Source organism: Heterodontus francisci, chromosome 23 (assembly GCF_036365525.1).
Source record: "Heterodontus francisci isolate sHetFra1 chromosome 23, sHetFra1.hap1, whole genome shotgun sequence".
In the NCBI taxonomy this organism is placed as follows: Eukaryota; Metazoa; Chordata; class Chondrichthyes; order Heterodontiformes; family Heterodontidae; genus Heterodontus; species Heterodontus francisci.
Window position 1 is genome coordinate 49,989,278 of NC_090393.1, and position 15,849 is coordinate 50,005,126.

The following is a 15,849-nucleotide window of genomic DNA, read 5'->3' on the forward strand; positions in this document are numbered from 1 at the left end:
GTATATCAGAAGCCCCGCCTCTACACTGCGCCCATTGGCGCAGGGATCCTTCAAGCGGCAGCTATCGCTGTTGTGAGTGGTTAGTTATGTTGTCAATCAGCGAGGTCGCTACATTTCCGCTGTCGTAGAGTAATCGCGCGGTACCGGGCGAGGTTACTGTAGAAAGCTATGGTTCGCTTCAAATCCAGGTACTTGTTCTCTGGTCTGATGTGCTCTTTAACTTGCAGATAGTGATCCTATTGTGATATAGAGAGTTAAGCAGCTTCCCCGTGGCAATGTGTGACCAGTTACCAATGTTGTCACTATTAAGCGTGTAGCTTTCCTCACGCGGCTAAGAGTCGGTACGTTTAAAGTGGTTATTTACAGCTGTTGTGTTAAAGTCAGGGACATTTTATTTGCAGCACCGTGAATATTCCATTAAATTAATTTTCACTTCTCCACCAGCACTATTTATGTGGTAATGAGTTTGTCCTTTCTACGAATCCAAATTTATGGAGTTTCAGCCTGGTATGCTTCTCCGGGTGAGAGTACACATGTGTATGTGTCAGAGTTTTAAGTCCAAACTGACATGTGGTATATTGTTGCAGTGTAGATAGAATGTTTAAAGAAGTCTCTGATTCCTTGCAAGACTGAAGAATGTCATTTATTATATACAGATGAAACTGTTTACACTTTCCACAAGCCTGTCCAGCCAGCACACCTCGTGCTGCTTCTAGCTTCTTCTCAGCCTAATATCTATGTGACTATTAAATTATCATGATAGTAGGGGGGGTTTACTCTCACTGTTTCAAACATTAGCCCTTTCAGCCCCTCGTACTACATCTCCCCCAAGTCTTTATCCCTATCTATTTTTGATATATATACATTCATTTTGACTTTACATACTACCCCATCTCCCCCAAGTCTCCATCCATCACAAATTCAGACTTTAAGGAGGCTTCACGACTGTCCCTGATTGTGTTCTTATTGGGTTCGGAAGATCGTTAGTCTTGCTTGAAAGCCTTTTTGGATGACCTGGATGGCCTTGTCTAATGTTTGTAGTATCTTGATGACTTTGGCTTTCTTGATCATCATCTGGTTCGTCCAGATAAATGATTGTTGCTTTTGTGGAATAGAGATGATGTTTCTTGTATAATAGTCTCTGCCATGAATACTAGATACAACCTCTGATAATTTTCATCTTTTTGGATGACAACACCTTCCCGTTCTAGGTCTTGTATCCATACCTTCTCACCTTACTTTAGCTGAGATAAGTTTCTGATGCGAAATCTTTAGTTGTAATTGTGAGCTTGTTGGTTCCTATAGGACTTCTCTCTATCTTGAACTTTTTGGTGGTCTTTGACGTCAAGCCCTGGAAGTAGTTTTCTAGGCAAAATGGGAAGTTTGGTTTTTATCTTCAACAGCTCAGAAGGTGATAGTCCACTCAGCAACAGAGTGCATCAATAGTCAATCAATGTGGTTGGAAGATCTTTGTTCTTCAACAACGCCTTTATGGTTCTTGCTGCTCTTTTGGCCTCGCTGTTCGACTGAGGATATCGTGGTGAACTCATGAGATGTTCAAATCTCCATTTTCTTGCAAATTGTGTGACGTATTCATTTGCAAATTATGGTCCATTGTCTGACATGATTTCATCAGGGATACCAAGCGTCACAAAGGTCTCCTGCAAATTTTGGATAACAGATTCTGTTATTGAGTACAACCTTTTTCACTTCAATCCATCGTGAAAAATAATCGATCATGATTATATAAGATTTTGCGTTGTGCATAAATAAATCCATTCCTAGCCGTTCCCACAGTCTGGTTGGAAATGTTGTTGGATCTCTCTGTTGCAGTCTATGTATTACACATACTTGGCAGTTCAGGATCATGTTTTCTTTGTCTTTGGATACTTCTGGCCACCACGCTGATGACTGAGGCTGTGCTCTATGCTTTAATGTTCCCATGTGGCCCTGATGTAGACGTTTTTAAGATATCCAATCTGAGTGAACTGGGAATGACTAGTCTGTCATTTATACACCAGCAAAATTGTCGATGATTGTGAAGTGTTTTCTGAATTCGTAGAAAGTTTTCATGATCTTACCACTAGGACATTCTTGAGGCAAACCCTGTGTGCAGTGTTGATGTTTGAGTACATTCTTCATCCTGCTTTTGGGCGTGATGAATTTCCTGCAGTTTCTGTATACTTGCCGGCCACTGTTGTGCAGTATATTGTGAATACGACTGTATCTCGTCCACAAAGTTCATGTCCTGTTGAGTCAGATAGCACATCAGCGGAAGTTTGTATCTTTCCCTGAACGTTAACGGTCTCCTACATATAGTCTGCTTGAAGGTGCCTGTTTGACTGCTTCCAGCTTTTTGAGTAGATGTAGGTCTAGGCACACTTTTTTCTGCTTAACAGGGGAAATTCTTTTTTCACAATGTATAGGGTTTCCATAATCTGTCATCCTTTTATATTGGCGAGTTGCTTGAAGCTTACCCTTCACCTTCAGTTGGATCCCTCATGGACCATGCAACTGTGTGTCTGCTGGTTGTAAGAAATGTCTCGTCAACCATGGCTCTTGCTCTGACTGAACTGTAACACTTGCACCTGTGTCCAATTTGAAAATAGTGATATCTCCATTGACATTGATGTGTGCCATCCAAGATCCCTGACTGGGGTTGTTAATTTCCCCTAGGAAGTCTCCTGGTTTATCTTCCACTGGAAGCTGTTCTGCCTCATTCGCTGCTCTGTGTGAAGGCTTTTTTTGTAAATTTGTGAGAAGAGGTCTTGCTCTGGCACATCTTTCCGAAGTGGCCTGTCTTTTTACAATTAAAGCATTCTGCTTTATTAGCAGGACGCTGATCACGTCTGTGGGTCTTTCTGGCTCCACAACACTGGCACCCTCTCACTTGTGTGTACCTTCTTATCTGGAGATAGCTTTTCCATTCTGGGCTTCAGGAACTGAACCGTCATTAGATTCATTTTCTGACCCAAGGGGTCTCTTCAGGCCTCAGAGTAGCTCTGTTACATTTTTGGACTCTAAGATGTCTGATAAGGACTCGTCAGCTATTCACACTACTATTCAGTCCCTGCTCAACTCCGACTTCAGTTCTCTGTCGTCTCATCCCTCAGCCACTCTGTGCAAATTATTAATGAAAGCATCCATGGATTCGTCTGTCTAATGGACTCTCATTAAATTTTACTCTTTCCAGGATCTTATTACTTCTCAAAATATTTGTCGAATGCTTGTAACACTTCTTCAAATTTGTCTGAAGCTTCATTTATGCCTTGCTTCAGGATCATCAGCAATGGCACCCATGGAGTATAAAAGAGTATTAACTTACTCAGCCTCTGATTTATTGTGTAGCTGAGAAGCTATTCAAAATCTTAGAAATCATTTTCTCTACATTGACCAATTCTATATCTGATTAGGTTCTTCCCAATTCTGGAAGCTTTCAGGCATCATATGTTTCAAATCAATTCTTTGCTAGACTTTTTAAAAAAAATTATTTATTTATTTAGAATTTTTTTTTTTCTTTTAGGCTTGCTTGCTTTAATGGAGGTGTCTGCTCTTTTCATGGAATTCTTGCGCTTTTCAGGGTTTCCCACTCTTTGCTCTCACTTTCAGCCCGAGTACAGCATTTGGTTTTCCCCCATTTTTCTTTCTGTGCACAATGCTGTTAGAAAATTACTTCAACATTTTTTTCAAAAGGCTTCTTACCCAATCCATGACTGTTGGTACTGTGTCTCACTCGATAGCTGGATTCTTCTTGCAGACCACCACACTTCTGTAGTGTAGCCTGTATTTCTGTGCACTGATACCCCGATCTGTCCATGTCGGAGCAGCTCCGGAGAACTTTATAGCCTCTTTAGCGGTTAAACCGTTTTCTTCAGTCTTCAGGCTTTACTGTACCAGCAAGTATTTTTCCTTGCCACCATGTTGTGTATTGTAGCATAGATCGAGTGTTTAAAGAAGACTCGGGTTCCTTGCAGGGCTAGATATAACTATTTACACTCTTCACAAGCCTGTCTAGCCAGCACACTTTGTGCTGCTTCAAGCTTCTTCTCAGCCTAATGCCTATGTGACTATTACATCACATAAAGGTACTGAATTGGGGGAAAGCCGATTTCAGTATGATAAAACAGGATCTGGCCAAAGTGGACTGGGAGCAGCTACTTGTAGGGAAAGTCTACATCAGACCAGTGGGAGTCATTCAAAGAGGAAATAGTGAGAGTTCAGAGCCAACATGTACCCGTTAAGGTGAAGGGTAGGACCAACAAGTCCAGGGAACCCTGGATGTCAAGGGATATAGAGGATTGGATCATGGGGGGGAAAAAAAGGAGGCTTATGGCAGATTCAGAGGGCTGAAAACAGTGGAGGCCCTAGAGGAGTATAGAAAGTGTAGGGGAGTGCTTAAAGTAATTAGGAGAGCGAGTTTAAAAAAAAAACTTGTGGGCAAGGAAAATCTTAAGGCATTTTATAAGTATATTTAGGGTAAGAGGATAAGCAGGGATCCTCTTGGCCCATTAGGGACCAAAGTGGCAATCTGTGTATGGAGCCGGAGGATATAGGTGAGGTTTTAAATGATTACTTTTCATTGTCCTTCTCCATAGTGAATACAATGTAGGTGTAGAGATCAGGGAGGGGGATTATGATATACTTGAACATATTAGCATTGAAAGGGAGGAAGTATTAGCTGTTTTAGCTGGCTTAAAAGTGGATAAATCCCCAGGCCCAGATGAGATGTATCCCAGGCTGTTATGTGAGGCAAGGGAGGAGATAGCAGGCACTCTGACACAGATTTTCAAATCCCCTCTGGCCACAGGAGAGGTACCAAAGGACTGGAGGACAGTGAATGTGGTACCATTATTCAAGAAGGGCAGCAGGGATAAACCAGGTAATTACAGGCCGGTGAGTCTAACATCAGTAGTTGGAAAACTATTGGAACGAGTTCTGAGACAGGATTAATCTCCACTTGGAGAGGCAGGGATTAATCAGGGATAGTCAGCATGGCTTTGTCAGGGGGAGATCGTGTCTAACTTGATTGAATTTTTCGAGGAGGTGACTAGATGTGTAGATGAGGGTAAAGCAGTTGATGTAGTCTACATGGACTTCAGTAAGGCTTTTGGTAAGGTCCTGTATGGGAGATTGGTTAAGAAGGTAGGAGCCCATGGGATCCAGGACAATTTGGCAAATTGGACCCAAAATTGGCTTAGTGGTAGAAGGCAGAGGGTAATGGTCGAGGATTGTTTCTGCGAGTGGAAGTCTGTGACCAGTGGTGTACCACAGGGATTGGTGCTGGGACCCTTACTGTTTGTAGTGTACATTAATGATTTAGACGTGAATATAAGGGGTATGATCAGTAAGTTTGCGGATGACACGAAAATTGGTGGTGTCTTAAATAGTGAGGAGGAAAGCCTTAGATCACAGGACGATATAGATGGGCTGGTAAGATGGGCGGAGCAGTGGCAAATGGAATTTAATCCTGAGAAGTGTGAGGTGATGCATTTTGGGAGGACTAACAAGGCAAGGGAATATACAATGGATGGTAGGACCCTAGGGAGTACAGAGGGACCTTGGTGTACTTGTCCATAGATCACTGAAGGCAGCAGCACCGGTAGATAAGGTGGTTAGGAAGGCATATGGGATACTTGCCTTTATTAGCCGAGGCATAGAATATAAGAGCAGGGAGGTTATGATGGAGCTGTATAAAACGCTAGTTAGGCCACACATGGAGTACTGCATATAGTTCTGGGCACCACACGATAGGAAGGATGTGATTGCAATGGAGAGGGTGCAGAGGAGATTCACCAGGATGTTGCCTGGGCTGGAGCGTTTCATCTATGAAGAGAGACTGAAAAGGCTAGGGTTGTTTTCCTTAGAGCAGAGAAGGCTGAGGGGGGACATGATTGAGATATACAAAATTATGAGGGGCATAGATTAGATAGGAAGAAACCTTTTCCCTTAGCGGGGTCAATAACCAGGAGGCATAGATTTAAGGTAAAGGGCAGGAGGTTTAGAGGGGATTTGAGGAAATTTTTTTTCACCCAGAGGGTGGTTGAAATCTGGAATGCACTGCCTGAAGGGGTGGTAGAGGCAGGAACCATCACATTTAAGAAGTATTTAGACGAGCACTTGAAACGCAATAGCATACAAGGCTACGGGCTAAGTGCTGGAAAATGGGATTAGAATAGGTAGGTGCTTGCTGGCCGGCACACACACGATGGGCCGAAGGGCCTGTTTCTGTGCTGTTTGACTCTTGACAGTGGGAGGGGTGTACTCACTGTCAAACATTTAACCCTTTCAGACCCTTGTACTACATGATGCACCATTAAAATAAATGGAAGTTTTTGAGTCCTCTGAATGTATGTTAGGAAAAAGAACAGAAAATGCTCAAGAAGTCAGGCAGCATCTGTGGAGAATTAACGTTTCAGGTCAATGACCTTTCATCAAAACTTGTAAATCGGGGTTGTTTTGTCTTCAGACTATTCTTTGAGACAAAGTGGTCAAAGAACCAACCATTTTAGACCTCAAGGACTCTTTAAAATGTATTAGCCATAGAGCCATGAATATCCAATTTAACATAATTTATTTTTCTATTAATTTGTCAGAGTTTAATGCATTGTTAAACTTTTTAGAACTAGGGGACATAGTTACAGAATAAGGGGACACTCATTTAAAACTGAGATGCGAAGGAATTTCTTCTCCGAGGGTAGTGAATGTCTGGAATTCTCTACCCCAGAGAGTTGTGGAGGCTAGATCACTGAAAGTATTTAAAGAGGAGGTAGATAGATTTTTGACATCTCGGGGAGCTGAGTGCTATGAGGAGCTGGCATGAATGAGGAATTGAGGTCTGGGACAGATCAGCCATGATCTTATTGAATGGCGGGGCAGGTGTGAGGGGCTGAATGGCCTAATCTTGCTCCGATTTCTTGCATTCTTATATTCTGCAATTCGATTCACTCCGAATGATATCAAGAAACGATGCTTAGTTTGGGTTCCGCCAGGCCCACTTGGCTTCTGACCTCGTTAAGGCCTTGGTCCAAACATGGACAAAAAACCTGAATTCATGAGATGTGGTGAGAATGACTGACTGCCCGTTACATCAAGGCAACATTTGACTGAGTGTGGTATCAAGGAGCCCTAGCAAAACATCTCAGCCCCAGGGCATTGCTGCAGAAGTTCCTCAGGGTAGTGCCCTAGGCCAAAACATCTTCAGCTGCTTCATCAATGGCCTTCCCTCTGTCAGAAGTGGGGATGTTTGCTGATGATTGCACAATGTTCAGCTCTTCTGATACAGAAGCAGTCCATGTCCATATGCAGCAAGACCTGGATAACATTCAGGCTTGAGCTGATAAGTGTCAAGTAACATTCGTGCCATACACGTGGCAGGCAATAGCCATCTCCCAACAAGAGAGGATCTAACCATCTCCCCTTGACATTCAATGGCATTACCATTGCTTAATTCCCCACGATTAACATCCTGGGGGTCACCACTAGAAACTTAACTGGACCAGCCACATAAATACTGTGGCTCCAAGAGCAGGTCAGAGGCTGGGAATTCTGTGGCGAGTAACTCACTTCCTGTCTCCTCAAAGCCTGTCCACCATCTACAAGGCACAAGTCAGAAGTGTGATGGAATACCCTCCCCTTGTCTGGATGGGTGCAGCTCCATCAACACTCAAGAAGCTCAACACCATCCAGGCCAAATCGGCCTGTTTGATTGGCACCCCATCCACCATCTTAAACATTCACTCCCTCCATCGTCAGAATGCTACTTAGACTCTATGGGTTAAAGTACGAGAAGAGATTACTCAAACTAGGGTTGTGTTCCCTGGAATTCAGAAGGTTAAGGGGTGATTTGATCGAAGTGTTCAAGGTATTGATGGGAACAGATCGGGCAGATAGAGAGAAACTATTTCCCTGGTTGGGGAATCTAGGAGGCGTATTTTAAAAATTAGAGCCGGACTTTTCTGCAGTGAAGTTAGAGTTTGCAACTGTCCCACAATGGTAATTACTAGAACAATTGGTAATTTTAAATCTTGAGACTGAGATTTTTGTTAATGAAAGATAAGGGATATGGAGAAAAGGTATATGGAGTTAGGACAGATTGGTGGAACAGGCCCAAGGAGCTAAATGACCTACTCCTGTTCCTAAGCTCAAATTGTATCATCTAAAATTCATTTCACGTGTGTTGTAAAGTTATCCTGAATGGATCACGAGGCAGCAATCACCTCTGACTCCTGAGATGAAACTATTGTCTTGTTATTTGCCTGGATAGCCATGATTATCCACATTCTTTTGTACAAGTAACCACCAGCCTTTCTATTGATGCCTGTTACCAAGATGCCAACTTCAGTCTGGATAAGACTGGGCTGTGAAGGGATGAAGGTCACTTTGGCCTTTCTCATTGACGACTTTGCCACAAAACCCAACACGGGTAAAACTTGGAGGTGTAAAATATGCGTTCAAATAATTATCCTTTGTTTAGAACTCATCGATATTATAATGGAAGGATTTGCTCCAGTCCATTTACAAGTTCCAGGACCAAGTTGTGAGGTGGCTTTGTGGCAAAAAAGTAAAACAGTTGCAGGGAGGAAGTGTTGTGGCTGACACTGACCTGTCATTGGAGTGGAAGTCAGCCTCATGGCAACAGGCATGTTTGAGGACCTGGATTAAGCAGTTGATGGTGAGTAAGCCTGGTATATGGTTTACTAGACACATGGCTTATTCTGCTAATAGCCCATCTAGACAATCTGACTCTAACAATTTGTAGTTTTTACTTGATTGCTGACTCAGTAAATGATAATTACTTGTATTATTTGTTCATACATCATCTTACATATTTGTTTTAAGATATTCGGTACTTACACATCCAATTATATTATGGTGAGCAGTGACCTTTATATGAGCATGGCAGCCTTTCTGTGCCAGCAATGCCCCACAAACACGAATGAGATGAATGTCCTGTTAATCTGTGGGGTGGGGGGGGTGATGCAGGCGGGGGGAGTTAATGGCATTGGTGGACAGCTTAAAAATGCCTGCTATGTAATGTGTGAGGCGGGACAGAGAAAATATCTAAAACGTCCAAACACATTTGTGACATTTCTCCATATGCAGGTACCTCCTATGTGAGATAGTGTTCGAGAACCCACAGTTTCGGCAGTGTATTGAGGAGAGGAACGTCTATAAAACAGTTAAAGATGCAATTGCTCGAGCACATGGTGACTTTGGGTTTGGCTGTTGCTCATTATCCCTGGCAGGTTTGTAATGGAAGGTCCACAATAATCAAACTAAAAGTTGAATGGATTGAATACAATGTATTAATTCAGTGCACTGTATTGAACTGGTGTGTTACTGTAAAATTCACTGCAGAAATTGCATCCCTGTTCAGTTATATTTATGTTCCCTAAATCAAGACCTAGCCTCTTTTTGTTGTTGCTTATGTTTGGCCTATGCTGTGATCCTGGGTTTGTGATGAGTTGTTTGTTCTCATCCAGGGTTGCAACAAGTGCTTCAATTTGCCACAGTGCCCATGGGCGGGAGTGAAAGATTCAGTCAACGTTCTCCCCAATGATTGCTGATGCCTGCTCAAAACTGCATGATGTAAACACTATAGAATAACAGAATTAGACTTGACTTGGACACTTCTCTTTCTTCCTGGAGAAAATGGAGAGTAGGAGGAGAAAAGGGAGGCACAAAATTTATTTCATTAAACTAATACGATCTCTAAATCATCAGCAAAGATGTTCTACCGCACTGCTGCCAACATCTCTGATCTCTCATAGAAGCTTCGGGTTAGATTTGTGTTTTCATCTGCTTAGTCTTTATGCTGTTGGACTGTTTCGTTTTATTTCCAGCGCTATTCTTTTTGCTTGTGGTTTCAACTCTTGCATTAAGTTTCTTTCTTTACTTTCTGCCCAACCTAATCTTCAATGTAAGTACACCATTCATCTTTCCTATTTGACCCCATGTTCCCTTGATCACATAGCATACTTCTACCTCCATAACATCACCTGTCTCTGCCCTAGCTAGAGCTCATCCATGCTTCTGTAACCTACAGACTCAACTATTTGATTGCATTCCTGGATGGCCTCCCATCTTCCACTGTCCATAAACTGGAGTTCATCTAAAATTGTGCTATCTTACACCAAGTCCCACTCACTCATCAACTCCGTGCTCGCTGACCTATATTGGCTTCCAGTCCACCAATGCCTCCAATTTAAAATTCCCGTCCATGTTCAAATCCCTCCATGGTTTCATCCCTCCCTAACTCCTTCCAGCCTTGCAACCTTCTGAAATCTCTGTTCCTCCAACTCTGTCCTCTTCCTCATTCCCCACTTCCTTCACACACCGTTGGCAGCCGTACCTGCTCTACAGAGAGCTGGCATGGACTTGATGGGCCATTATAGCATAGATCCTATGCTATAATGACTGACTCTATGGCTAGGCCCCACACTCTGGTATTCCCTCTCTAAACCTCTCCACTTCACTCTCCTCCTTTTAAAACCTAGCTCTTTGATCAAATTTTTGATTACCTGACCTAATATTTCTTCCTTTGGCTCAGTGTCAGTTATTGTCTGTTTATGCTCTTGTGAAGCACCTCAGAATGTTTTCCTACATTAAATGCAAGTTGTTGTTTCTGAAGATAATCTTGATTTTGTCTCAAGATGGTTTGGTCCGCTGGTCCTGACGTGATTCTGTTTTGAACATTATGCGTGTCTGAAATATGTTGTCAGCATCACTGTTGAATCATTAGCTGACCACTTACAGAGAGACTTGGTTTGTTTTAAAACTGTACAATGCTGGAAATCTGAATTGAAAACAGGAAATATTGGAAATGTATAGCTGGTCACACGGTATGAAAAGGACAAGATTCTTTATCAGAATGGAAAACTAGGTGATAAGCAAGCATTTTATTTAGATTGAGGGCAAAAAGGGAGCATGAAAAGAACAATCAATTCACTGATCACAGAGAGGGAGTTATTGGGCTGAATGACCTGCAAACTGTTTATTTAGAAACCTGTTAGATGATTTAAAAGATGAGAAAATGGAAAGCCATATATTTAAAAAAAAAACAAAGGAGCATGGAGGCATTTGAGAGGGTGAAAAGACTACAGGAAGCTAAAGATATGTTGCCACAGCAGTACTCCTAGTCATCCTGAGCCGATTAATGGTTGTGTGCTTGTACAGTTTAAGGTTGCCAACCATCTGGTATTGTTCCTGGTATCTCCAGGATTTAATTAATCTCCCTGGATACTGATGAGCAACCAGAGAGACAAATTCCTGGGGCATTAAAAATTTGTGTTTTTTAAAAAACTTTCTTTGAACATTTTCATTTATTAGTCATAAAGATATTGGAGATTGGCAGGAGGAAAAGGCTGTTTGGCTGGCTGGAGTTATGAGATCATATGATGAAACCTCCAGGAATACACCCAGCCAGAGTTGGCAACCCTCATGCAGCCTTAAGATTGAAGGAGAACCTTGCAGGTTGAATCCATTTGTCTTTTTCTTTGTGAGACTATTTAATAAAAATGTATTTAAAGACTCATTTACTGTATTGTGCTCCAGTCCTTCACCTGACCCAGCAATATATGTTGTGCCACCAATGTTTAATTACTGGCTGGGAGCCCAGTGATTGTACTTCAGTAATTACCAATACTCAAGGTTTTAAAGATTTTGTTTTCAGCTTACCGATATTGAACCTACTGTCCTGTTTGACTTACCCACACTCATGCTCTGTCAAGGGGTGCTCCTATAAAACAGCTTGCCCTGTGGATTTTTTTTTTATACATATCTCTAGTAATATACGAGTTCAGGGATTTTGAAGATGAAACCTTTACTGGATATGTCACAAGTTGTCTTGTAACCTTCTCTAGAGTTTGGGAAGCGGCAGAATAAGCATCCTAACAGATCGTGACCTGTACTATAAAACAAGGAATGAATGTATTAAACAGTGGAGACTCTTGTTGCCATAACGGTCCAATGGTAGAACAAATCCAGCAGCTATTGGGATCATTAATGTCTTTGCAATTAGTCAGGAACTGATTTTTGTGAATAAACAGAGTTAATCAGTTTTAGGGTAAAGGAGCACAACTCACAACCTATAAAGGTTAACTTCTACCATTCTTGGGTGTTTGTTTGCCTCAGTCAACTTTATCTTGTCATTCAACCATATGCCTGTTTTGTATTTTCCTAAAAAGACATTATTCTGAATGTATCACATGAATAATTACATGTGTATCTTGCTCCTGCTTAAATATGAGGCATGAAGGATTTCAGTTACACTGAGAGATTAGAGAAACTGGGATTGTTCTCCTTAGAGCAGAGATGGTTAAGGGGAGATTTAAAAGGTGTTTTAAATTTTGAGGGGTTTTGAAAGAAGTAAATAAGGAGAACTGTTTCCACTGCAGGAGAGTCAGTAACCAAAGGGGACAAATTTAAGATTTATTGGCAAAAATAGCAGAGGGGAGATGAGGGTAATTTTTTTTTTGAATACAGAAAGTTATGACTTAGAATCCACTGCCCAGAAGGGCGGTGGAAGCAGATTCAATAGTAACTTTTAAAAGGGAATTGGATATGTACTTGAAAAGGAGAAATTTGCAGGGATATAGGGAAAGAGTAGGGCTGTGCAACTAATTGGAGCCAGTGTAGGTACAAAGAGCTGAAAGGCCTCCTCTAGGCTCTGATTCTGCACTATGCAGCTAAGAAAATGCTCTGGAATTTAAAATTTGTATTAAATTATAGCTAATGTCTTTTGTTTAGTATGTACAAATAGTATGTAATCTTGTCTCGGCCAGTTTTTTTTTTCTTCGATTGAGTGTAATGATTAATGTACAGATTCTGCTTGGGATTATTTTTTAGTCAGCCTGCTTGGAACCCTGAAAGAACCACTGTTTTTAAAAAAAAAACATAGACAAGATCATTTCCAGTAGTCATGCTGTGTTGCTGAATTACTGATCAGTGACTTTTTTTTTTCTTCCCCACCCTCCCAGTCAAATACCTAAATGCCTACACAGGGATTGTCTTATTGAGGTGTCGAAAAGACTTCTACCGACTGCTATGGTCAGCCCTACCATTTATCACCTTCCTGGAGAACAAGAGCCAGAAATACCCATGTTTTTTTAACACATTACATGTTGGAGGTAAGAATGCTGGAAATTCAGATGCAGAATTGACCATTGACCTATTGCACCTGTGCCATTTGCTAGCTCCTCCACCTAGGTTTATCGAGTCTAATCTCATGACCTTTCTCTACCCTTTTGTCTTTATAAATCCACATATTCGACTGATATCTGCACATATGTAAGCAATTCTGTCCTTGAATTTAATACATTGTGACATTCAAGCGAGCACTAATAATTGTGATGAATTTTGGTTCCTTTTGAGGTACTATCCGAACCTGCCAGAAGTTCCTTATCAAGTATAACCGCAAGCAGTTGTTGCTCCTTCTGAAAGACTGTAAAACCAAAGGTGAGGGAATTTTACTTTTGAGTTGGTATTTCCCGAGACTTCCCTTTTCCACTGCCCATCACTTTCAGAACAACTTCAAAATTGACTTTAGTTTTCTACAAATAATGTGGAATGTCTGGGATTTGTGATATCCCACCAACACTGACAAACAAGCTAAATGACATCTGCTGACCTCCAATAATTTGGCCGATTTAAGCACCAGCATTAAGGAAAGAAATCAGCCAGAATTCCTTAAAGATTGAATGAAGAGAAGATCTGTCTTGGATATGATAACACCATTGCTTAAATTAGCTGCTGACACATTATTTATGCTTGCATGAAGAATTGTCATTTGTACAAGTTAGCAGGGAAACTGTACTCCAGTGTGGCAAAAACCTCCCCCAAAACCTGGGGAAGAGAGCAACAGTTACAGAAATGAATTAAGTGCAATTGCTCTTAAACATTTTAATTCTGTAGTATTGTCATTTCTATAATATAATCGTAGTCTGCATGCATACATGTCTGAAATAAGCCTTTTTGCTGTATCATACCTTAGTGGCAACTTTTTCCATTCTATATTCCAATGTACATGTTTATAATGAAAATGGTATATATAAGCTTACTTATTAGGCAGGAGAAAGATTTCATTGTAGCCCCGAGGTGGATGATGGTACAAAAATAACCTATTTTTAACACAGCCAAACAGGTATTTTATGAGTGTCCTTAACCTATTTCTTCTTTCCTTTCAGGGGAGAGGGAATCTGTTCAAAGATCTATCCTGAGTTGTTCACTGAAGGTATTGGAGGAAGATCAATCACAGTACAGAGATGAAGAGATGGAGGGAGCAGATACTGATTAAATGTCTGATAAAATCACTAGGTAACAGTGAAAAACTGCACTGTAGAAATGCTGCCACCCACCTCCCTTGTATAATCTCAAGGTGTTTGGCTGGGAAATGAACTGCTTAAGATTACATGTATAATCTTCAGCTCATATTTATAGAACTCACACCCAGCACATTATGAACAGGTGCTAAGGGTAACACCCCAACTGGACCATTGTCCCATCTGATTTTTGAGAATCTCTTGAATTCTTTTCATTACAAGGCCATTTTGCCACTACAGTATGGCAGATAAATAATGGAACCCACCTCAACAATTCTTCAGCAGTTCTTGCCAGTAGAATGTTAAAAAAAAAAAAGTGCTGTAAAGTGACGTCAATAAAAATCAGTCCAGCTCCATCTTTGCCATTGGACGATCATCACAGCCTCATCCAGGAATGTGAAAAGCTAGCACTGGTCTGCAGCTGTTGGAACGATTGCAGGAGAGCATAAATGATGAATCGAGAAATATTTGGAAAGTGCTTGTGTATTGCTAGCCTCTGGCCTTTATATCTTAGATTTTTTTCTCCTAAGTTTTGCTGTGGCAGGAAAACAATGCCTAGTATTTTTTCTTTTGTGGAGATGAGGGAGATGTTGCTATCGCTGGTTTATAGACAATCGAAATTTTAATGTAACCAACTTGGAATGCACCATGAATGTAAGTCAATTTACCTACAGCATACTGCAGTTTCATGGACTCCCTAACCTTGTCTTGTGGTATTATCTATTAGAATTTAAACAGCTGTGAAATTAAACAGAGACTGGTGATATTTTAATTTGACTAGGACTGTTAAATTCATAACATTTACAGGCATTAAAGTGATGTGTTTTGTGGTTTAGGCTCTGTGCCAATTGAAACAAGACAAAAAAAACACTGCTTGAGTGTTAAAAGGACTGATTACAAGTAGACATTGTAGAATCTGTACACATTTTTGCTATTTCCTCCCCCTTTCTCATTTCTCCATGTAAATGGGGCAAGTATATCCTTCACAAAACATCCTGAATGCAGTTAGCACTTTGATATTTTCATTTTAGCCACTATACATCTTGTGTTTAAAGATATTGAATTACAAATGTAAAATTCAGTGCTTTAGTTTACAACTACAGAAATGTGATCTATAAAAAGGAGGAAACCTTTTAAAAACTTCCCAGCAAGTACAGAATCAGTTGCCGTATATAAATCATCTGTCTCGGGTTGAACTGGACTGTTCATTACCTTGGTGTTCTATTTGATTCCCAAGCTGATCTGCTGCTGATCTTGTATCCTCTCATCACAATGACCACTTATTTTCAGCTCCATAACGTCATGCAGCTATGCCCCATCTGCCAGTGACGTCCTTATTGATGCCATTGGTATGTCCGAACTCCACTATTCTAATACTCTCCTGGCCAGCTTCCAATTCATTACCCTCCAAACTTAACTGCTGAAAAAACTGCCTACATCTTACCCTGCACCATGTCCTGCTCACTCAGCACTTCTGTCCTTTTCTGGCTTAAATTGGCTCCTGGTCCTTCAATGCCTCCAAGTATAAAAT

At 41.1% G+C, this 15,849-nt stretch overlaps 1 protein-coding gene across 1 annotated transcript; it reads left to right on the forward strand.

Annotated features, from left to right (window-relative positions):
- Positions 1-104: 104 nt before the first annotated feature.
- On the forward strand, positions 105-15,090 carry pop5 (POP5 homolog, ribonuclease P/MRP subunit). Its single transcript, XM_068055222.1, has 5 exons — positions 105-188; positions 9,103-9,245; positions 12,978-13,127; positions 13,372-13,455; positions 14,184-15,090. Exons 1-5 carry the CDS (start codon positions 169-171, stop codon positions 14,291-14,293), a joined length of 507 nt encoding a protein of 168 aa, XP_067911323.1. The 5' UTR covers positions 105-168; the 3' UTR covers positions 14,294-15,090.
- Positions 15,091-15,849: the final 759 nt, after the last annotated feature.

Coding starts and splice junctions, on each gene's coding strand:
- pop5 (XM_068055222.1), top strand. CDS start 169: ATGGTTCGCTTCAAATCCAG. Junction 189..9,102: donor ATGGTTCGCTTCAAATCCAG/GTACTTGTTCTC, acceptor CTCCATATGCAG/GTACCTCCTATGTGAGATAG. Junction 13,128..13,371: donor TAACACATTACATGTTGGAG/GTAAGAATGCTG, acceptor GTTCCTTTTGAG/GTACTATCCGAACCTGCCAG.